This window comes from Panthera leo, chromosome B4 (genome assembly GCF_018350215.1).
Source record: "Panthera leo isolate Ple1 chromosome B4, P.leo_Ple1_pat1.1, whole genome shotgun sequence".
Lineage (NCBI taxonomy): Eukaryota > Metazoa > Chordata > Mammalia > Carnivora > Felidae > Panthera > Panthera leo.
In genome coordinates this window covers 115078169-115102811 of record NC_056685.1, presented here as the reverse complement: position 1 = coordinate 115102811, position 24643 = coordinate 115078169, and the positions used below count along the sequence as shown (strand labels likewise).

General features: G+C 43.4%; 1 protein-coding gene across 1 annotated transcript in view; it reads right to left on the bottom strand.

Moving 5' to 3' along the window:
- The window catches only part of PLXNC1 (plexin C1), a 148418-nt gene that overhangs the window by 39730 nt on the left and 84045 nt on the right, over positions 1-24643 (bottom strand). Inside the window, exons 10-20 of the mRNA XM_042947369.1 lie at positions 22799-22938; positions 19917-20096; positions 17441-17528; positions 14679-14882; positions 14370-14555; positions 12467-12569; positions 9063-9164; positions 8653-8756; positions 4433-4471; positions 4016-4140; positions 2516-2714 (exon numbers count right to left, since the gene is read on the bottom strand). Of these exons, the coding sequence (XP_042803303.1) occupies positions 2516-2714; positions 4016-4140; positions 4433-4471; positions 8653-8756; positions 9063-9164; positions 12467-12569; positions 14370-14555; positions 14679-14882; positions 17441-17528; positions 19917-20096; positions 22799-22938 (1470 nt within the window). The remainder of the gene's footprint in view (positions 1-2515; positions 2715-4015; positions 4141-4432; positions 4472-8652; positions 8757-9062; positions 9165-12466; positions 12570-14369; positions 14556-14678; positions 14883-17440; positions 17529-19916; positions 20097-22798; positions 22939-24643) is intronic.

Genomic DNA, 24643 nt, shown 5'->3' with positions numbered 1-24643 from the left:
TGGCCCTGGCTGAGCCAGAGGCTTTCATGCCTGTGATCTCCTTCTATCCTTAAATCCTCCCGTAAGCCTGCGGTACCCGCCTCACTGGGGAAGCAGTAAGCGGGGTGGTGAAGAGCTCTCAAACCCTGGTGCTTTCCCAAAACCAGCTGTGGGGTCCGAGGAGAGTCACATCCATTCCGTGTGCCCCAATGCCCTCGTGTGCAAAATGGTCATCAAGATACTCCTCTCACAGGGTTAAATGAGAGGATGCCATGAGAAAAAGAAAGCAAAACTCTTAGCATGATGTCTGGCACACCCAATAAATGGCCGTTATTAGGAATACTTCCCTCACGGAGCCCTGGAAGTGGAGAGGAGGAAGTCACCGGGGGGGTCACAGAGCCAGTGGCATCCGGGCAACAGGGTGTGGGGCAGGGTGGAAGGACCAAGGCTGTCAGAGTCCCCTACCCCCTTGGGCTTCTGGTGTGGGACGTCAGACCCTCTGCAGCACAGGGAATTACTCCACTGAGAAGGAAAGCCTCACCAACTGACTAGCTCACTGCCGCTTCCTCCTGGCGCGCGCACGGCCCTCACCGTCTCAAGTGCTCGACATACTCTTGAATCAGCACTGCAAATTCTTGACCCAGAATCCTCTGCTCAAGGGAGCCGTTTGGGCTTAGCGCCCAGATTTTTGGAACACCCTCACCTCTTTAAGGCCCCAGGGGAGCAAAAACAAGGCTCCAACCGGCACTTGAGGGCTCAGATCCCAGGAGAGAGGGCTGGAAAGAAACTTAAAACCAGTGACCACGCCCCCCTACGGAGTGGACAGAAAACAGTTGCTCAGGTGAGAAGTACCATTCCCAGAGACGCACAGCTAACTGGGGTTGACATGAATTTAGAGCCCAAACCTGCTGCTTCTACCCAAGACTCCCACTCCAGGGCTCTTTCTATTACCGCAGGATTCTCAAATGTAAGGCGCATGCAATGACTTAGAGAAGCTTGGAAACCACCCCCGGGGCTTGTGATTCAGTGGTGGGGCAGGAGCCTGCCTTTTAAGACTAAGACCCAGGACCCAGGTGTGGGGCCAGCCGCCTCTGTCTAGATGTGGTTGTGGCTGAGGCTAAGATGGTCGAAAGCAAAAACATTCACCCCAGAAGTAACTGCTCAACACCTCCCCAAAGCGTATGATGATTTATACCAAGTAAACAGAAAAGGCGGCAGATTTCATTAATCTTAATAAATGGGTAGCGCCTTGGGAGAGGAAGGCATCGGTTAAAAAAAGAAAAAAAACAAGAAAAAAACGTCGTGCATCTACTTGTAAGATTGCATTAAACATTAAACTAAGCACAGTCTATTTAAAGTGCTGCTTTTGGATCTAAACTTAAGTAGCACTGTTAAAACCTGTGGCATAACAGTGTATCTTATTCAAAGTTTAATTAGATTTTGGAACTAGCTACAAATACACAATTATGCAGTTTTGCTGCAATCTGGATGGCTGGTGAAATTAAAGAAGGTTAAGAATCTTCTGTACAGGGGCCTCAGAGGGCTGAACGAAGATTGGGTTCAACAGAACACTCTTCTTTTCCTATTAATATTTTATAATAACAGCCAACATTTATGGAGTGCTTACTTGGTGACAAGCGATTACATGCATTTTCTCATCCAGGCTTCAGAACAGCCCTAAAATACTCTTCCTCCAATTCTATAGGTTATAAAATCAAGGCCGAGACAGGTCCGGAAGGCTCGTCTAGTAAGTGACGGGAGTCCAGATGCAGACCAGGAGGCGGGCTCCAGGACCCATGCTCTGACCCACTGGAGTCTGCACAAACTTTGCATTCAAAAGGATGTTAAGATTCAATCAGGCTACAACCACATTCAGACAGTAACTCCAACTGGAACTCAGGGGGCGGGCGGCTCTTTGGAGACTTGCTAAACAAACAGAACCATGTGGAAGGACTGGTTAGAATGGAGTGTAATTAGCTTCCTGTATTAGTAGGTAAACGGGTATTTCCAAGATGCTTCAGAGGCCCTTCGAGTCACGTGCTCGCTTCAGCATCTGAAATATTCTGTCCCCTCAGTCTCTTCTCTTAACTAGACCGCCTGGGCCCTGGTTGTTAATTACCGGTGTGATTTACACCCAAAGCCAATGGGTAGAAAACTGCAGTTACACGAGACAAGTAAGTTCTAGGAATCTGTGGTACGACATCGTGCCTACTGATAACAACGCCGTTTTACACACTTAAAAATCTGGTAAGAGGATAGGTCTCATGTTAATTGTTTTTACCACAGTGAAATTGTTTCAAAGAGAAAAAAAAAAGTTTTACCTGAGGAAATTCTAAATGAGTCACATTTACATAGGTTACAGCAAAAACAATTCTTATTTTCCCCTCCACTTGCTCCTGCCAAGGACCAAGTCTCAAAGAGGTTAAATGCTGACACCATGGAGTGTTCAGGACTTACCCTGGCAAAGGCATTAGCATCTGCTAAAAATAACCACCTATTGTCTTACCTCTGACCGGCCAAGGGATAGGACACTTACCCGCAGAAAACCAGAAAGGCAGACCGACATCCAGTTTGTGAGGAGTTTTTCAACCACAGACTCTGTGCGTCTCAGCATGAGTTTAGGCTGCATGTTACTAGACTGTTCCATCAAGTCCCTGGTCAGCACCTCCAGGATGCTGGTTAGGTAGACCAGCTTGGTTTGCAGGGCAATGGTCAGGAAGGAGGCAAACAGACACCTGTTTAAAAATAGAGCCCTGGTTACAATACTCAAGACGTTGAAACAACTGTCCATCAGCACATGAATGGATAAAGAAAATGTGGTATATTTGCGTACCACACACACACACACACACACACACACACCGCCCCCCTCCAACCCCGAATACCGTTCAGCCATACAAGAGAATGAAATCTTGCCATTGTGAAACATGGATGGACCTTGAGGGCATTATGCTCAATGAAAAAATCAGAGAAAGACAAGTATTATGTGACTTCACTTACGTGTGGAATCTAAAAAAAAGAAAGAAAAAGAAGCAAGCTCACGGAAAAAGATTTGTGGTTACCAGAGGTGGGGGACAAAGGGGCAATTGGAGGGAGGTGGACAAAAGGTCTAAACTTCCAGTTAGAAGAGAAGTAAATGCTTAGGGATGTCACGTGCAACGCGATGACTACAGCTACTCCGCTGTATGGTATGTTTGAAAGTTCTAAGAGAGTAAATCCTAAAAGTTCATCCCCCCCCCCCTCCGCCCCCACTTTTTTTGTATCTGTACGAGATGATGGATCCGAACTAAACTTAATTGTGGTTATCATTTTGCAATACGTGTAAGTCAGATCATTATGCTGCACAGCTTAAACTTATACAGTGCTGTATGTCAATTACATCTCAATAAAATTGAAAGAAAAAAAAAGAAGGTATACAGATGATAAAGAAGCACATAAAAAAAGAGCCTTGGTTAATGAGGTTAACTATTCGCTGTGGCTGGGCTTGGCACTGATGGTGTCTTCTAGAGAAGCCAAAGGGCGATGGGGTGCTGTCCTGTGGGCACTTGTATTCTTTAATGTCTTAGGTCAACCACCTTTGTCCTCAATCCATAAGAACCAGGCACCAATGTTAATTCCAGGACTTTTTATGTGTTTCTAGCACTTAAACTTTTAAGTTAAAGTGGTAAACAAGAAGTGACTGTCTTTCCCAAATTTTCAGGTGTTTTTAGAAACAGAAAATAATACTTCTGCTTTTTTGATTCAGGACTCATGTTTTCTTCTTGGGGTTGGGTTTTTCAGGGTTTTTGTTTGTTTTGGTGGGAGGAGTATATGTGTGTGTGTGTGTCTTTCAAAACAGAATTTGCGTTGAGGTTGTGTGATATCTGAAATGGAGCAATCATGGCTTCATGACCCTTCAATCAGGCAGCCTCTGTAGGTAAATCCACATTTTCAAGATACCGAGTTCAGGTTGTGGTTTGGAAATAAAACAAGGGGCTCAAGAGTTTTTATTTCCCCTACTTAATGACTTCCAAAATATAAATAAATTGACCAATACCTGTCCTTCACTGAAAAGTTCTTCTGTTTTTCAAGGGTGTGGATGACAGTAACAAGGAAACTTTTATTACAAATTAGGGCATCCAAGGCTGTGAGACTTTCATTCTTATCATTGGCATCTCTGTTCTGGAAAAAACAAATGGATATGATATGATATGATATGATATGATATGATATGATATGATATGATATGATACGATATGATATAATTAATATAATATAATATAATTAATATAAATATATAAACTTATTAAAGTTAGAAGATAGATCCACAATGGGTTTCCCAAAATGATAGGTTATTTAATATTGAGTTCATGATTCCAAAAAACTCACAAAAATTCAATAATGGGGATGAGGAGGAGGAAGAGGACATGATGAAAGGCAATCATGGGCTAAAGATGAAAACTTATAGACTTACATGCATATCTTCAGTGAAGATGTGTGTGAAGCCACCTGACTGAGAGGAAGGAGACACTTTTATTATTCATAACATCCAAAGGAAATGAATAGTGTATTTTTGCTATAATACCCAAGTCCGTTTTAATAAAGTAGAGCCACTGGTTGCTAATCTGAAGAGCCTCTGGGCTTAGGTTCATTGTACATCCTCTGATACATAATAAATAATTATTCAGCTCTCCAGAAGCACCAGTGGATTCTGGAAGCCTCTAAGACGAAGAATGATTATTGCATCAGTCCCATTTTTGGTAGAGGAAGGAATCTCACACTTCAAAAGAACTGACTCGAAGGTGAAAGAAGTGGTAAAGAAGATTATGCAAATGTGCAGACCACTCCTCAAGCAATTTACCTTCTAAAGATAAATATGGAGTCGTCTCGGTAAGTTTTTACAAGTCTCAGCTTAGTCGTATCTACTGTCTCAATGTACAGGGTTACTGGAGAGGGCTTGAGTGGGGTGGTTAAAAGCTAGGATGTGGAGCCAAATTACTTGGGCTCCTGTCCTGGTTTTTTCACCTACTGGTCACTTGACTTTGGGCAAGTTATGTGACTTCTCTGTGTCTGACTTTCCTCATCTGCAAAATGGGGACACTCCTGATTCCCACCTCCTAGGCTTAGGGTGAAAACAAAACGAATGGGTGCACGGTAAGTTCTCTATGGCAGCTGTTTTTATTGTTTTTGTCACGAATTTATGGCAAACTAGACCGCAAGGCTACTGTTCTGCTGGTTTCTACAATTATTTTTGTGTGCTATGCTGTGTGGCTCCTGGATGTGAAATTTTAAATTTGAGTTTCCTTTTTTAATGTGTCATAAATCTGATTGGAATTAAATGATTAAATTTTAAAAGCATGCCGAATAACACTTCAAATGAGTCAACAGAATGAAAATATAAACTTGAATATTCAGGTTTTTCTCTTCCTCTTTTTTAGGGGTAATATTTGAAACTTTAGGCTATTTTTATACCTCATTAAAGTAAATTTCTTCTGCAGAGGATTTTTGCTTTATAGTTTCAAATTTGTTAGCCTAAGCAGAAGACCTCAAACTATTTTGGTCATACTCTCCTCTAGTAATATGCAGAAAAATCAGACCTTGGGTTTGCATTTTCTAGTTCCTAACATTTTTCTGCTGAACCAACTTTATATGGACAGTTTAAACAGATTGATTCCTGACCTTAAATAGGGAAATGCCATGATGGCTCCCTGTATTCTAAGGTTCCTTCCTCCCTTCATTTAAATTTCCCTCTTCTAGGAGGTAGGATGCACTGCTCACTCTTATTTCTTCTCCTATGTTCAGCAAAACAAACCAGTCAATAGAATGAAAACAAAGGCTTTAAAAAGCCAAAAACCAAAGGGCAGGGCACAGAACCAGGTAATACCTTGGCCTCTGTGAACAATTTCCTGCGGTTTTGCCTACTGTTGTCTGGTAGGTGTTAACCACTCACGTTTTTCATCCAACACCCAACCTCCAGGCCTGGAGGATGTGGCTCCCGGATAGATCTGTAAAGGGCCTAATTGACACAGGACTTATCTGCAGCCTAGAATATATTTCAACTGGCACTGTGATCAAAGACTATGATCTTCTGGTTCTCTATATCTTTTATTATAAATTCAATTGTAACTTGGGTCTTTATAGGGTTCTGATAGTTATCCTTGTTTTTTCTGGGTCCTCTCCCGTAGTGACTCCTCCCGACTTTGGCTTTCATGTCTTTCCCAACTGCCATTCAAGATTATACATGACCCTGAGTTAAATCAGTTTGGCTTCTTGCAACTACAGTTGGCCCTTTAACAATGAGGAGGTTAGGGGCGTTGATCCTCTGCACAGTCGAAAATCTGCATATGACTTTTTCCCCAAACCTAAATACTAATAGTCCACAAGGGGTGGACCCCTTCTGGTGGACAAGAAGCCTTACCAATAACATAACCCATTGATTAACACAGTTTATATGTTTTTTTGTATTGTAACTGTATTCTTATAATAAAATAAGCTAGAGAAAAGAAAATATTAAGAAAATCATAGGGAAGGGGGGCACCTAGTTGGCTCAGTCGGTTAAGTGTATGACTCTTGACTTCAGCTCAGGGCATGATCTCACACTTTGTGAGATCAAGCCCCGTGTGGAGCTCCATGCTGACAGCATGGAGCCTGCTTGGGATTCTATCTCTCTGCCCCTCTTCTACTCATGTGTGTTCACATGCTCTCTCAAAATAAATAAACTTTAAAAAAAAAAAGCTATAAAAAGGGGCGCCTGGGTGGCTCAGTCAGTTAAGCGTCCAACTTCGGCTCAGGTCATGATCTCGCGGTCTGTGAGTTCAAGCCCCGCATTGGGCTCTGTGCTGACAGCTCAGAGCCTGGAGCCTGTTTCGGATTCTGTGTCTCCCTCTCTCTCTGACCCTCCCCATTTCATGCTCTGTCTCTGTCTCAAAAATAAATAAATGTTAAAAAAAAATTTTTTTTAAAAGAAGGTTTTAATAAAAAATTTAAAAAAAGCTATAAAAGAAAACCATAGGGAAGAGAAAATACATTTATGAGATTGTACTGTTTTACTGAAAAAAATCCATGTATCAGTAGACCCGTGCACTTCAAACCCGTGTTGTTCAAGGGTCAGCTGTATCTCTCTTCTAAAATAATACAGCATTGTTCCTGGGATTTCCCGCCCGCCCTCCAAAACAGTCAATTTGCAACAGTGTCTTTTGCATTCATCACTTATCTTGCTCTTGATTACCGAATTTAGAAGACAGGGCAATTTCTTTTTCAGGTCGCAGTTTTACTCCCTTCAGCACTCAAGAGCAATCATTAACCGTAAAAGCCCACACAATCCTCATGTTGATGGTAGAAATCTCTGTTATTTTATTGCTATTAAATTCTTAATGGGGATCTCAGATAGCAGGTGAATAGGACTGGTGATGTCCTGCATAGTCATCCTGATTCAGGGAATTGAACCCCCCTCCCTAGGTGGTGTTCTGCCATAGAAATGGATGGATGAGGTGGCAAATGCAAGCCTGGGTGCCTGGTACTCCTGGAGGAGAAGTTTAAAAAATATATTGTACAAGCACAAAAAACTGAGGTCTTATTTATAGCCTTCTTGATTTACAATAGTAAGGCTTGGACCAAAAAAAAAAAATATGGTGGGTGTTTTATGGAGGTATCCCAACCTTGAGACACAGCATCACATATCATGATGTCTGCTTCTAGAATTATAGAGAAACTGGAAATTGCTTACTGCATGTGTCTGAGCTTCTGAACTCTAGGCTTCTGGCCAAATGTAGATGAGAAGCTCTGGTAAGGTGATAGAAGCTCTGGGCTGGCTTTGTTTAGAAATCTAGAGTTAAACATGATCGTCTGTGTTGATGTTCCAGAGGTTGGGCCCCTCTGTGGTCACCAGTTCTGGACAAAAAAGGGCAACATGGTGAAGTGGGGGCATCAGGATGTGGAGGTGATGGCAGGCAGATGAGTGTACCTCACCCAAGACTCGGGAGTGTGAAGGAGGAAGGCTGAGTGAGTGGGGGAGAGGATGGAGGCGTTAGAACAGAGTGAGACTGAAAACCCAAAGGGTTAAAGTAGACTACTCCTCGGAGTCCCAGGACGGATTAATCAATCATTTCGTGCAACTATTTCTATTAAATGAGGATGATACGGACTGATCAGCCAGAGAACAACTGTTGAAGAGAACCATAAAAACTCGACATTGCTAAAAATGGCTGCTATCAACTCAAATTCTACACATGTCGACTTCCCTCCCTCTCGGCCCATAGTTCTTTTCATTTCCAATTGAGAAGTAAATAGTGAATAATCTAGTAGCCGCAATAGAAGTCATGCAGATAAACACAACAAATTGGCCAGCCCACAATTTATTGATTTTTAAATAAACTAGCGGGCTTCCCAGCTACAAATTCAGCTCTAAACGGGTAGTAAAATAAAGCAAAAATCATCACTCTGAACTTCTGTCCCTCCTAGGTTTTTGTTACTGGACAAAGAATAATTGTCAGTGACCCATCACTGCTTTATATCCTCATCAATCCAATTAATAATTGTCCTGCTCCCTGCTCTGCTCAAACTTGAGCCATTATTTTGTACCAAGCACGTTATCTACAGCTGCCTTGGAAGCAAACACCCATTTTGACAATAGCAACAAGCACCTTCATTATTATTCAAGACTCAACCTTAGGAATATGATCAATGCTCTTTTACCTCGGGGAAGAAAGTTCTCAGAGCAAAATGTTTGTAGTCAAGGAAGGGAACAGTTCCAAAACTATCAACCACATCCAATTTATCCATCTGCAGCTCAGCAAAGCCTGCAAAACAGAATCCCAAGAGCAATATTTTAACTCAACAAACAATGGATAAGATCTTCTGCTGTTTTGTCTAACACGGAGTATGACCTTGGTTTTCATTAAAGAAGAAACAATAGATAATTACTTGGTTGGCTGCAGAGCAGAGCTGAAATAAAACACAAAGCCAGGCCTAGACCCTGCTGTTCAGATGTCTTCTATTATACAAACAGTTCTCATTACTGTGGCCAGCTCCATTTAAGGGTAAAAAAGAAAAAAATGATTAAAAAAAAAGGCTTGTTTTTCTACAAATAAAATTTTGGAGCCTACCGTCACGTATCTCTTTCCGGAGCTCGCTCTCCAGGAGCTCCAACTGTTGGCTCTGTTTGCGACTCAGCTCCTTCGATTTGTGTCTGGTCACCCCCACGGCCGCTGAGGAGACAGACATCCAGCATCAGATTGACATGTTAACTCAAAAAACAAACAGGAAAACCAAACCAACCTTGACATTTCTTTTAGAGAGAGAGAGAGAGAGAGAGACAGGAAGAGAGAGAAAGAATAGCATTTAAGAGATGGAATTTATCAAAAGGAACATTCCCAGCAAGGGGTCACTCTAAGGAGGAAGATGCTAAAATGCAGCGGGAAAACACAAAACTACCCACCTTAATAGTAAAAACTAAATCAAATAACCTTCACTTGTAACCAAAGATCCCAGCTGGCTGAAAAGTAATGAAACGAGCCAAGTTTCCCTACAGCCATAGGCCACGTATATTGTTCCATTCTTTTTTTTTAATGTTTCTAAACATCCCTGGAGAAATAAAGCGGAGCTGCAATTGTAGAAGGAAACCACAGATCGACGGCGAGCTATATAAGTCAAACTTGCATAGATCAAATTGGGTGACATGGTGAGCCGTCCACAATGAGCCCTTGGATCTGGGACATTGCTTCTTTCCCCATTTCATCTGGTTTCTAACTGTGCTGCAGAGAAGCGCACTGAACAGGTTTGGTGCTCAGTCCACGTCCCTGCTCTACCAATTATGAGCCGTGTGACCTCTGGTAAGTTCCTTAGCATCTCTGTGGCTGGCTGCCTCATCTGTCAAAGTGCCGGCCTCACTGTGACGTTGACAGGATTATAAGGAGTAACTCACAGAAAGCATTCAGGAGTTGTATTTTAAAAACAATACCCAACAACTGTCGGCTACACCCTTATTCTGGAAAGGGTTTCCTCCTTTAACAGAAACTTCATGATAAAAGGATCCCACTACCAGTCGACGTGAGTGATGCCGGAGGAAACAAAACTCAATACAGTTCTCCACAAAGTCAACGGCGTCAATCATAACATGCATTGTGTATCTTCAAAATAAGGATGGGGCACGCAGTGATTTCCAAATTTATGTGACGACGGAACCCCTTTTTCTAGGAATGTGACTTGGGGTTACAGTTCCTCAGGCCACACTTTGGGCAACGCTGGCTCAGGGAGTGAGGCAGCCACGTCCATCAAGCAGTGGGAATTTCATGGCTGACACCTCCAGGGGAAGCCACAGTGGAGAGGTTTTGCAGGTGGCAGGCCTCAGCCGGGTGTGCTTCGTGTTTTCACTAACAATGTGACCAATGAGCTAAGATATTTGTACACTTCACATTTGTTCCAGCTGCTGGTGACCCATGGTGCCCAGGAATCACGGTAAGAAGGAGGTGAGAGTTCTTTTTTAAAAAATTTTTAAGGTTCATTCATTTTTGAGAAAGAGAGAGCGTGAGTGGGGGAGGGACAGAGAGTGAGGGGGACACAGAAGCCGAAGCAGACTCCAGGTTCTGAGCTGTCCGCTCAGAGCCCAATTTGGGGCTTGAACTCACAAGCCGTGAGATCATGACCCGAGCCAAAGTTGGACACTTAACCAACTGAGCCACCCAGGAGCCCCGAGGAAGGGGATGAGAGTTTTAAAGGGCTTTGCAGATGCTGATGAAGCCAAAAGCCATGTGTCAAACTGAGCCCCCTTTGCTGTCAAGAGCATAAACAATCTCTACAACAAACTGAGAGGAGTGATGAGTCACAAGAGCACAGGAAGAGATCAGAGGTTTCTAGTAAGTCACCAAGTAGAGGTGACTCTATGGTGAGACTGTTCTATCTACTGCTGCTTCACACTGGCGGAGTCTCAAATAGAGCTCAGCATTTAGAAGTATTCTTCTTACTTGAAGCGAGTACCAGCCAGGACCTTATTAAAATATCAAGCCCAATTCTGGATTCCCGATACATAATAGGGGTGGACAACTGGGGACGAAGCACAAGAAAATAGCTGAAACGATCAACAGGGCAAAATAGGGTCTTTGCAAAATGAGTTCATTCCATTGGGTGAGTTCATCGCACACGGGAGTCCTTCCCTCACTGGACTCAGAACCAGCTGGGAGAAAGGGCCAGGCCTTAACTCATTCTCTCCAGCTCCAGAGACTTGCGCAGTGGGTGCTCAGTAAACACAAGGTAAATGGACGGAGGGATGGATGAAGGAATGAAGGAGTGCATGGAAGGAAACATTGGCAACTATTAACAGAAGGTGTCAGAAAGGCAATGCGTGTGTTAAATCAAGGAGTGCGCCGCGCTTGGTTGGTGGAGGAGAGTTCTGTTTCTAAGAAGGACAAGAGGACACAGATCTTAGACGAAAAGCAGCTCAGAACCAGGCCACACACTACACGACTACAGGGACCAGGTACACAGATGAGTCACGTGGCCCAGGTGGCGAGACTGTGGCAAAACCCCAGTGACCACATGCCCTCTCTCAAGGTGTAGCTACTACTCAGCTCCAGTAACCGGAGCTATGGACAAGTGGAGACCCAATGATCCGGGTCTTTCCAATTTTCAAAAGATTGTTTAAAAAATGTGAATCATTTAATTATTGTTTTTAAGTTGAAGTATAGCTGGCATACAAGGACACTGGTTTCAGGTGCACAACGTAGGTGACTCACCTAATTTTAAACAAACAAAACAGATTGGCAGCCGGTGAGCAACCAGATTCAGCCGGTGAGCAAGCACCATGGATCTCTGTGCTTGGATGAGCCTTGGGACACTTGAATAGATGGTGCGGATCACACTTCTAAATTTAAGTTTATTTTTATTATTTTGAGAGAGATATAGAGAGCAAGTCGGGGAGGGGCAGAGAGAGAGAGGGAGAAAGAATACCAAGCAGGCTCCATACTATCAGTGTGGAGCCTGACGTGGGGCTCGAACTCAAGAACTGTGAGATCATAACCTGAGCCCAAATCAAGAGTTGGACACTTAACTGACTGAGCTGCCCAGGTGCCCCAGTACAGACCACACTCCTAACACACAGTTCCGCCAGGAAACGCAGAGCTGCGGTGGGAGCAGGGGCTGGTGTTTGGTGAGGTGAGAGGCAGGAGGAGATGACTAGATCTTGAAAGTCCAGAATGCCAGAGCAATTCTGAAGGAGTAACGTAAATGGGCCCTTCATCATCACAGTTCACAATATTGGGGAAGTGAAGTGGACTATATTTCTCGAGCACCAAGATACCATCTTCGTAATCCAGCTTTGTATTAATAAGGCATACTAAAAAAATGTCTAGAAAGCCCTCAACGTGTACCTACTATTCTTTTCCCAAAGTTGTGATTTGGGTTTTCATCCATTAATACTTAATTGAAGCAAACAGCCCCTGAAAGCTGAGAGTCTGCCGCCTGATGAGACGCCTCAGGGAGTAATTTCTCTGACAAAATCAAACAGGACACTTACCAAAAATGACAATCACGAGCAAGACGGGAAGCACAATCAGGAAATACCAAGTGGTGGGAACTGTTTCCTGCTCAACATAGAGCTCTAAGTTTCCCAGTTTGACCTGATGAGACAGAGTGTCATTAGACTCAGTTGAGTTGGGTGCCATATTTATATACACCCTTTTTCCTCCAAATCATTTTCCCCAAGATGCAAAAAGAGGTGACGAGCTAGGTAGGATATATGAATTCAAGTCCCACCTCGGGCAGATTAGCTATGCGATCTTGAGCACATTGAGAACATTCACTGTGCCTCAGTTTCCAGATATGTCAGTTGAGGTACACTGGACTACACCTGGAGATTTTAGAATTTAGTCCTCTTTGCCATAGGGGTTTAACTTAACCATCCGATCCTTACTTTCCTCATCTTTAAAATGAGATGTGGGGTTGTCTCTTCGTAAGTTTGTCACGAAGACTAAATGCACTTTATCATTTAAGTAGGCTCACGGCAGTCCTGCTCAAAACTCTCCAGTGGCTTCCCAGAGCTCAAGACCAAGCCCTTGCTATGGCCCACAAGGTCCTAATCATCTTTTACCTCTTCCTGCTCCCTCCATTAACTCTCCAGCCTTCTGGAATATTCCCCTTGCTCAGTCTGCTCTAGCCACACTGGCCTCCTTGTAGTTCCTCAAATGCACCAGGCAGACTCCAGACTCAAGACCTTTGCAGCTTGCAGTTCCGTCTATCTAGAACCCTCCACACCCCAGAGAACCCATGGCTCATTCTCTCTCCTCCTTGAGGTCCTTACTCAAATGTTATCTTTCCAGAGAGACCTTCTCTGCCCACCATTGTAAAACTTGCATCACTGCCCGCTGCTTCATTTTTCCCAACGGTGATCACCACCACCTAACACATTTTTAAATTATTTCCTTCACTACATGACTCTTCGGGTAATGTCCACAAACAGAATTTTGGGGTCTGTTTTCTTCTCTGCTGTGTCCCCATCTCAGTATAGGCACTCTGGAACCATCTCGTGAACAAAGAATACTAGCACCGTTCTTCTCAACCAATGTGGGAGCACTTGTAATGTCAGTTGGTGCTCTTGATTTATAATAATTACTACCCTCTTTACCATACAGATGGACAAAGGGAGGCTCAGCAAAGCCAAGTGACCTACCCAAGGCCACACAGCTATTAGCTGGTGCAGCTGGAACATGAACACATCTTTTTTTTTTTTTTTTTGGCTTCCAGTCTGATGTTCTTTTTCCTTGACCTTTATTCAATATTTATGACTACAGGTCATAAAGCATTTTTTTTTTTTTTTTGGTATAGACTGTGAAGAGCCTCATATGGCATGAACACCATAAAGACAGACTTCTAATATGTTTCCTCTCCCAAGGGTCTCACATCTTTATTGTGGGACATAAATATAACCGTGATGGGACCCTCAAACATGTCGGGGAGAGATGAATTGCAAGTGTGCCTTTGTGGTGGAGGAAGTGGCCACAACAACACATAGATTATCTGGTCTCCATCAGAATCTAATGCTGCTTTGAGTATGCTGGGAATCTGCTAAGACATGTCACTGCCACTTTTGGGGAAAGAATGACAGCTCATTCGTCAGTGGTCTAGAGATTCCGCCTGCAGATGCTACAGTCCAAATGCATGGCTAGAACAAAAGCTATCAAGACTCATTAGTATTATAGACAATGGTGTGTTCAATGCTTTGACATTCCAATAGGCACATGGATGGATTCTGCCAGCTATTTTGTAGGAATTATGCTTGTGCTCGCAATACAAGCTTTGTTTATCTGCTATTTAAAGTGAAGATCTAAAGATCCACGGCAGATTCCACTCTGGCTTCTGTTTAGCCAAGGAACTGCCCCAACTGAGGTAAAACCAATAGGTAGGGCTGGCAGATGACTCACACGGACTTTCTTGGAAGAGGTGTCAATGCTGTTTGCGTTCGTGATGCCTTTAATTTTGCAAAGGATGATGGTGAGATCTTGATTTCTAGTAATATTTTCGAAACTGCAATTTAATTGCTTATTTTCCCCATGGAAGAGGGTGATTTCAATGTCTGTCTTGGAGATGTTGAAGTCATCATTTTCTTTCTGTGAAGAGCAAAGAGGAGATGGAGAAATCAGGGCGCACGAGGGAACCCACAGACACGAGCACACCTTGCCAGTCGCGAAGGGCAGGGGGCACATCCCACCCGAGATAAGTGAGAAACATACTTGAATTTTCACTTCCAATTCTGTGTCCCCCTCGGGTTCGACCCGACACCCTGTGAACCTGGGGTCCTCAAGATACTGCAAGCTCCCACAGTCCAAGTAGGTCTCCTGGACTCTCAGCTTCACGGTGACGTTGGCCCGCGCTTTCGAACCCTTGAAGCTGGGGGCTGAAAACCTGCAGGAAGTCGCCATACAATATTCGGAGACCTGACGGAGGAGAAAAGAGCAGTTTAACAACTTTGTCACTGAGTCCTAGCCCTAGGATTTAGGAGAGAGGCGACCCAGCCAACTGAATGGCTTTGTGCTTCCAATGTCTCATCTACAAAATGGGGACAGTGATACCACCTCCCCCACTCACAGGGCTGAATTAACCCAAAATCAAATTAAATGAGATGAGGGCCTGTTAAACGAAATGGGGGTTAAATTAAAGGAGATTACATGTGCAAACATGCTTAGAATAGTGCCTGGCACACAGTAGGTACTCAACGAATGCTAGCTCCTATCACTGTGGACATTACTAGTGATAATGAAAGCAGCCAGGAGGTTATGCAATGGAAAAAGGGTGCACAGGAAGAAGGAGGCTAGAGAAAGAGGAAGACTTTGCACCAAAGGGTCTGTGCGCGCTGCGAGCCCTCAAGGCGTGTTGTGAAATGTGGGCAGGGAGGGGACCGTCCTCCAGTGAGGCCATGTACACTACCGACTGCATCGCTCCTTGTGGAGGAGCCTTCAGTGACACTTAGCAGAAATCACTGGCCGCAAGGAGGCAAAGGCTTTGCAGATCTAATGAGAAGTAGGGGAAGACAAAAGCAAAAGGGACAACGTGACCCCCCCATGAAAATGCAGAGCATGAAGACTGGAAACAACGCAGAAAGTGTGGCCTGCTTTACAGGTTTATTTATACAAAACATAAATATGGTCATTTTTAGGTGTGCAGAGAGACGGGCAGAGAAAGTTGCTGGAAAAGAGATTGGTAAAGGTTTTAAAGAAGAACATTAATATGGGGCACCTGGGTGGTTCAGTCAGTTGAGCGTCCAACTCTTCATTTCAGCTCAGGTCGTGATCTCTTGGGTCATGGGTTCGAGCCCCGCGTCGGGCTCTGTGCTGACAGTGCAGAGCCTGCTTGGGATTCTCTCTCTCCCTCTCTCTCTGCCCCCTCCCCCAGTTCACATTCTCTCTCTCTCTCAAAATAAATAAGTAAACATTTATAAAAAAAAAAAAATAAGGAAGAGCAATAAGGGCCACTTGGCTGGCTCAGTCCATGAATCATGCAACTCCTGATCTCAGGGTTGTGAGTTCGACCCCACGTTAGGTGTAGAGAGGACTTAAAAATAAAATCTTAGGGGAGCCTGGGTGGCTCAGTGGATTAAGCGTCCGACTTCAGCTCAGGTCATGATCTCACAGTTCGTGAGTTCAAGCCCCATGTCAGGCTCTGTGCTGGCAGCTCAGAGCCTGGAGCCTGTTTCGGATTCTGTGTCTCCCTCTTTCTCTGACCGTCCCCTGCTCATGCTCTGTCTCTCTCTGTCTCAAAAATAAATAAAAAACATTAAAAAAAATTTAAAAAGTAAAAATAAAAATAAAATCTTAAAAAAAGGGGGCAATAAAACTTGTGAAAAAAAATTTGCTAGATGATGAGTTTTCCTGTTTTTTATTTACTTTCTAATATTGCAGTTGAAAAGAGAGGGTGAGACGAGGCCATAGGTGGGAGGATCTGATGCAAAGATCTGGACAAACAAAACCCCCTTCCCCTTGAACCCCTCTCCAAATTCCAGCCCTAGATCTGTTGTTCACACTTCTGGCAATATTACGAAACAAAAAATGGCGTGTGTCCACATCACGGAGACATGGCCTGGAATCAGATACGAGGCAAGGCCCGGAACTGGCTCTGGCTATGTCAGGACGTGGATGCGTGTATGACAGGGACGTAAGGAAGACTCAGGAAGGCCATCTGCACCTAGGCTTGAACCCATACTGGTCGCAAACATGGCCAGGTCTGTGGCCGTGGGCAGACCTTCCAGCTGTGGCAGGAAGTGGTCAGGCAGGAGAGGCTGCTACCTTCACATGTCTCATTAAGGAAGGAGAGAAAGGGGGAGAGAGTGGGGAGAGCATCTGAGAAGTAAATTAGAAGTACACTCAGAGGCCCCAACCTAGATCTGAGAAATCCATCATTTTGTGTGACGAGGCCCATGTGTGACTTGTGGCGGTGTGAGAGCTGGACAAGGGCCAGAGACCAGACCCCCTGTGTGGGGAAATGCAAAGTCAGAGGAGGCGAGGTCGGAAGGAACGGGACCAAACCAGACCATGGCAGGAGCAGGAGTACATGACAAGATTTCTGGGGGCTCACGCAGGTCACTTGGCCTCTGAACCACAGCTTTCTCAGTACGATGGGAACCCCGCCACCATGTCTGCACAAAAATGCTATTCTTCTAGATATCTCGCCTTCACCCCTCACAAGGCATGGTCACACATAGTCCTAAACGTGGTCGCGTTAAAGTGCCTCCCTGCAAAGCCCACGTGGAGGAAATGGAAGGCCTTGTCGCCCCAGGCTCATTCCTCTCTCCTCTGTGCCACAATTGGAAATACTCAACCACAAGGAGAGGGTCTTATTATTTCCATTATGGCCCAGATGGTGTATACCATCCAACAGGAAAAAGCTTGTAATATCACAAAGGCACAGAAATAAAAGATATTTCCCAGTAGATGTTAGTGTGATGAAAACAAAATCATCCTTGAAAATTACTATTATTACAAAGTAGCTGAAGACTTACATTTATGTTTCCTTTTAACTCATGTGAAATGATTAAGTTGTCAATTACGTCAAAATTTCTGCCCAGGATGGTTATATTTTGACCACCACTGCAAAGAAAAAAGCAACAATAGGAGTTTCATAGTAAACATACAGGAATTTTGCATTTATGAGCAAATCTATCATTTTATTCACACATTAAACCCGGTTATATTTAGAGCCAAGTAATACATTTTAATTTCAAATGCAGGACGATTATAGACATCTTTTAACGACACTGACCACAAATGCGTAGTTTTCAAGATACATAAATATAAAAATTCGGGTCAGATCTGGTTTTAATTCCAGGAAAATGCCCAAATTCTTTAACAGAATTTTGAGTCTTATTATATCATGTTGCCACATCTAATCAGATCATCGGCTGTACCTTGAAAAGGTTTCACTAAACAGAATTTTGTTTGATTGCTGTTTAATCTATATTAAGATCCTTCAATCTAACAATTTTCAAAATCAAACTCCCAACCTACCAATTATACTTTATTTAGGGAGATAGGGAACATTTTGGACAAGGTAAAATTATAAATGACATTAAAACTATAAATTCCCATTTGGTAGACCATATAAATAACAGCTACGTTCCCTCTCTCCAAAACCAAGCCAAATGATTTCACATATTCTCAGCACATAATCACATATAAGCAAAGTGGTCATTAGATGTGAAATAAACAGCTGTCCCCAGCTCCGGCTGCCCTCACACCCCCATTCATGTAGGTCATTCCAGGGGACAGGAGCCTGGGAAGGTCAGCTCTGTTCGCCAGCCGGGCCCAGGATGACAAGACTGGGAGGTGAGCCTGGGCAGGCCAATTTGTGTAGGGCAGAAGGAAGACATTAAGCCCTGAACCTCCAGTCACAAGGGGGGGGGAAGGGTTGAGCTGGCCTCATGCCAGCCTGTCGTCGTTACTAGAAAACGTGCTCTGCCAATGGCCAGACTGCCGAGCCACATTCTTGGCCAGGCAGACCTCAGAGACGCAGTCACAGAATATCACAGGTGACTGGACATTAAGAAGCCTCACACAATCACTATGTTTGCATCTGAAGCTAATGTTATATGTCGACTATACCTCAATTAAAAAATAATAAGGAAGCCTGATTTTATGGCAAAGCAGAACACTGGTGGTTCAGAGCACCGCAGCCTGGACCCAGACGGCCTGGGAGCCCAGGCAAGTTGTTTGAATGCTCTATGCTCGGTTTCCCCATCTGCTAAAGGGGCTATTCCTTCGGTGAGGATTAAATGAACTACTAGATACACCACACAAGGCACGTGGGGACTGTCACCTCAAGGCTCGCTTTTACTGATAGGAAGGATTTAGACCCAGAGCAGGGAGTGCAATGCTAGAGGCTTGGTTGGGGAATTTCCATTTTTCTCGTGCCAGTGTCAGAGGCACAGGTGTTGACGTCCTGACCCCCTAGTCCCTTGGAATGGGGCTGCATGCGGACATAGGTTCTTTCAAGAGGTAATTAAGATGAAATGAGATCACGGGGGTGGGCCCTAATCCAATAATCTGACTGGTGACCTTATAAAAAGAGATTAGGACACAGACAGTCACAGAGGGAAAACCATGTGAAGGTACAAGGAGGTGACCATGTCTCCACAAGCCAAGAGAACAGGCTCAGAAGAAACCAACCCTGACATCCACTTCTGACTTAATCTTAAGTAACAATACTATACGAGAAGTGTTTTTCTCCTGCGCTTTTTCTTTCTTTAAAAAAAAAAAAAAAAGTTTATCTATAGTTTCATCTCGACAGTACTTTGAAAACTAGTTTCATGCTGTGTTGGTGAAATATCTTATTATGAAAACTGTCGTCAGGGTCATATTCCAAATCTGAACGTGAATTTAAAACTCAACTAGGCAGAGGACTGTTTTTATTTTACTTTTTTAATATATAGGAGTCATCTGGAAGAGTTTATTTTAGAATGTCAATCTCTCTTAGGGAGTATCTTCGAAATGTAGGTACTGCTTTTCATTTCGATAGCTCCCGATATCTCCTCAAATTATTCAAAACAGCGTACCCAAACCATTATGAAATGAAAGATGGAAGAGAGAAGCTCGGTGTCATGGGCAGGAGCGAGGCGTGGTACCTTTGTATCAGAAAGGTAGGCTAAGAACGGATACCACAATTCAAAGACCATTGTGAAAGGCAAAAGATCATACAACCTGAAGAGAAACCAGAGTGCGAGCAAACGTTTTAGCCGTGAGTTTCCTGGAAGCCACAGCTCAGAGTAAAGCAGGACGTGCTCCCAGTATTCACGGTGACAGTAGGAAGCAGTCTGCTGGTCAGGAATATGTTTGGTTTCTAGGAATAAATCCTAAGGGGAATTCCGGGAGAGGAATTTAGATAGGACTATTATTTCTGTATTTATTTGTGGAAAACCCATGATCTCTACGCACATGGCCCCTTTAAACACAATGACAGAAAGACAGGAGTCTAGAAAGCACCTGATCCAGGTGGTGGCAGGATATATGAGGGAGCAGTGAGGCAGAGCAATATATGACAAGGGTCCCACAGATGTACAGTTCCCGCCATCGAATTGGATACACACATCCTTCATTTCTTTTCGGCTTGACGGTAGAGAGAATTTCATATGGGTGTCATTTAGCACGTGGCTGACCTGTATTCTAGAAAAGGGCAGAAAAACAACTCTTAAGTGACACAGACACGGAGCACAGTTGTGTGCCGAACATGACGGCGTACGAATTTTACTTGAACCGCAACAGTTCACAAACTATCAGAACAGCCGCACATAAGTGCGGGTTCATCAGGGGCCACTTACCACGGTGGGGATCATCTGGGGCAGGGTTCCTCTTTCTTTTTTCATTTGTATGTTTTTATTTGCAAATGTCCCTTAGAAGTGGGGAAAGGAGAGGTAACCAGTTCCCTTAAGAAGTCCTATCAGTGGAACATGGACTGTGTAGGGTTTCCTGTTAACGTTGTTGGGTTTGAGAATGGCACGGTCCTTATCTGTGAGAGACATATACTGAAGTAGGTATGTGTCAAGGGATATGGTGTCTGGGAGGTGCTTTTAAAACCTCCAGCTACCCATGCTCCCCTCCTCTCCAAAAATGAAACCAGACTGGCAAGATGTTGGCAAGTTTGGAAGCTGGAGGATGGGCACGGAGAGGTTCACCGCGCTCTTGTCTCTTGGGTATGCTTGGAAATTTCCACAATGAAAAGCGTAAGAAAAAAGAAGTCCCAGTTAGACGGTAGAAGGGGAGAACTCCGCCCCAGGCAGAGATGGGGATTCTGCCATTCTAAGAACAGAGTGCCCATGACCAAAGTCCATGCCAAGAGCGCAGGGATCTCAGGGTCAATCAGCACCAGAGCCGAGCTGCCTCCCAAGGAGGTCTAGACGAGAAATTAGTTGGGAATATCCTGGGTGCTCCTGACATCCACAGGGCATGCCCTTGATGCCCCTCGGGAGTCAAAGCAGAGCCTTCTACAACATTCCCTCTGTAACCTGCACTTCCTCAGTACATCATGTCTACAATGACCCTCCAAAGCAAAAGATCACTAAGACTGGGTTGTGCTGAATAATTCTCAGCATGATTATGCTACGTGCGAATCTACTGTTACTACTTATAGGATATGCACATGATTATTAACATTAATGCACATATCCTTTAAGTAGTAATAATAGATCCTAACATAAGGCGAATTCAAGAAGCATCTGAGTCAGTGTGCATTTACGCTATGGCAGATTTACATCCTAAGCTTTACGTTCAGAGCAAAGCTCTAGGAAATTCATCGTAAAATGGCTAATCATTAAAATTCAAACTTGTTTATAAATTTTGGAAGGAGAGAGGTGGAAATGGGGGTCATTCCACTATTATCCTCGTATTTTTCCCTTCCGAATAATTAGGCATTTGAAAAATACCATATTAAAGGAGTGTGGGATTACGGCATGAACTCAGATATAGGATTAACTGGGTATTATGTTTACTGCTTGTGAACTTGGGTTCACCACTCTGATGTGGTTACTGAAATGCTACATGCAGAAAGGTCTCTGAGTCGTTTCATTGAATAACTGCAGTATCTCAGGACACATTCGGAATTGAAATGAGAGCATAAAGAGTCAAAAATAGGGAAACGCTCTGAAAACCGGCTTATTTGCCAGTGAAGGTGATTGCCTTTCAGCGAACACACAGGTGTCTAACTTCACAGATTTCAACACAACATGAACGATTTGCGCAGGAAGGTATTTAGCCAAGGATCAACGGTACCAAAACACCTATGCCGCATAGATACAGCCGCTAATGTGTGCTTGATAATTCTGGTAAATGGCAAAACACAGTGGAGTTACCAATGAACAGCTTTCTCCATCAAGATGACAGACATCCTAAATTTACTGTTAGGAGGGGAAGAGGATGGCAGTTATATGCAGCAAATGAATTAAAACAGAAAATTCAGTAAATAAGTGTGGCAGATTAAAATGCTGTGCAAATCTGTTTTAGTAGTTAAAACCCAAAACACCATGCTTCAGCAGATTGTCTTTGATGCATCCCCATGATGAGAATGAGCCCAGTATTCTACTTCATATAAACTGCAATGTCTTCTAACTTCAAATCAACCCAAACTTACAAAAGCTAGCAAGCAGAAAACTCAAATTATCTGTTGTGTTATTATTATTGCATCTCTTTTGGGGGTACGATTTGCACAAGGGTGTCAGTGAGACGTGGAAAAATTTTTTTCTCTCTCCAGGTTTCGTTGAAAGGACGAGTTAGGGGGGAAAGAAGTCACAGAAATAATGATGGTCAAATGGTACACTGACCAGATATCTGTGTTGGGGTGTTTGGTCTTTTTTTTTTTTTTTTTTAACTACTAATATATGTTCCAGTTAGTTATTAGTTGAGCCTGAGACCAATCCAGTAAAGAGAAGGCTACAAGGAATAACAGAACATGCCAGAACGTTTCTTTTTTCAGCTTTGGGTAATACATCGGAAGAGCTGTCATAGTTTTCCATCAGATTCCTAAGTATGCAACTATTTTTCTAAGCGCATCAGCTTCAAGATGTCTGTTACTCAAAATACTTGATTCTGGTAATGGAAATGAATCAAGACCTCAAAGAGGCAACATCCTGAAATTAGTGGGTTCTGAGGCTTTGGGGGCTTAGAGGGGACAGATTTTCTCACAGTTAGCTTCCAAAGCGGTGTTTAAATTATTCTACTTATTAAAATTATGTGATAACAAATATGTAGATGAACTGCCCACTTTGGCACGTGGAGATACTTTGAAAAGATTATAATCACAATGATACTCTTTTGGCATAAGTGAAAGCTTTTTACTATATTACCAAGGATAAATAACTATGATTTCAACTCACACATCCTTATCACAAGTACTGGTTCCTTTCAGGATCATTGTAATGTTGGATGCCTGGCTAAAGTTTGCTCCCGTGACGATCACGTTACTTTTCCCTAAAGTCGATATTTTCCGTGGCTCAATGGACTTAATGTAGAAGACCTGTTGGAAATAAAGATTAACACACAAGATCAAAGCCAAGAAGTGGCATTGTTCCAAAAAATCTGTTTACGCGCTGCAGTTCGAAGAAATCACTGGGAAATTACGACATTTTGCAAACACAAGCAGACAGTGTTTAATGAAATCAATGAATTCAAGGAAGAGTGCTGAAGATTCATGTCTCTCAACATGCGACAGCATGAGGTCAAACCAATTAGTCTTTGTCTCACAAGACAGTTGAAAATACAGTTGAAGAGTCTGACATTCTGTCTGAAGAGTGAGATCTCACTGGTGTCTCAAAAATGCTCACGGCCTCTGGAGGCTCACAATATAACAAAATGAAGAAAAAGACAAGGAATCCACTGATGATAGGCCAACAAGAGTTATCATTAAGCTGGAAGAAATGTTATTCTGGATAAATTTAATTCCCAAGAAAGCAGTGTCTATTTTTTTTCAGTTTTTTTTTTCCCCCCCAGTTAGGCTATTTGAATCAAGGGGTATACTGCAGGGGAAAACCTCCAGAAATCAACTTGTTCAGTCACCTAATACCAAGTACTTGGATGCCAAACCACTGTGGTCAACAGTTTCCTCTCCACGGCACCCATTATAACCTTTATCAGGCCTTTCTTTATCACGAAAATTTCCCATGTGATAACCTGCTCCCTGAGGCCCCATATCACGTAGACTTTTGCACCTTACTTCTTTACTTGCAAAGCCTGATTAAATTCTCCTTAAACAGACGGGGTGGGGGCTTTATTTGCTGGTAGGCATCACTTTCCTTTCAAAGACAAGACAATCGTGATTTCTTTCACTTTTCTTCTCCAGATGTCACCATCTCTCATTTTGATCATTCTGTTATTCTTTGTACAGACCGCTCCCCAGCACATCTGTATTCTTCTATAATATGGTGACTAAAACAGGACAGAAAAATTCTCTCCGGCCAATATAAAATACAGTTCTTCAGCACCAGTGCATTTCATACTCACACTCTTGACATTTGGAAACAACCCCCAAGTCCAGAGACGCATAATCACGTGAAATCTGGCTAAGCCACAGATGCCAACTGTAGCCACGTAGAGGCTAAAATCTAGGAGGAAGCCACTTATGGCACTGGGAGAGCATCAGTTGTGCCCAACACCTGTCTACCACCTGCTTCTTGAAGCAGCCTCATATTCTCTGCTCCTTCATATGTGTAATGCTCATCATGATGGACTTGCCGGGCTGTTTGGGCTGCCCCTTCTGCTGTGAGGGATGTTTTATTCTGTTCCTCGGCAAACACACGTGCTATATGGTAGAGCGGTCACCATCGCTCATTATCACTATGGATTGGTTCTGCAGGTTGAGGTAAATCCATCGTTAATGTCATCACAGCCATGATGTAAGGTGACAGAGAATTGATTTCGGTGACAGAATTTATTTTAATCACTTAGTAGAGGACTTTAGTCCCATATTTATAGAATCATGAAGGGTCTGAAAGGGTCACTTTAATTATTCTGTTATACTTGACTGCCTTTTATGGGGGAAATTATCTGCACGAGTGGTACTTGGAATGGGGGGATTAGCAAAGACTTCAAGATAAATCCCTTGCAAATGTCAAGTGTGTGCTATATAGCAGAAGGCTTACTCTTCGCTCTGACATGGTGACAGCTAAGTGAACAAGTATTTATTGAACACGTACAGGGTCCCTAGAACAGTGCTAGGTGTTTGT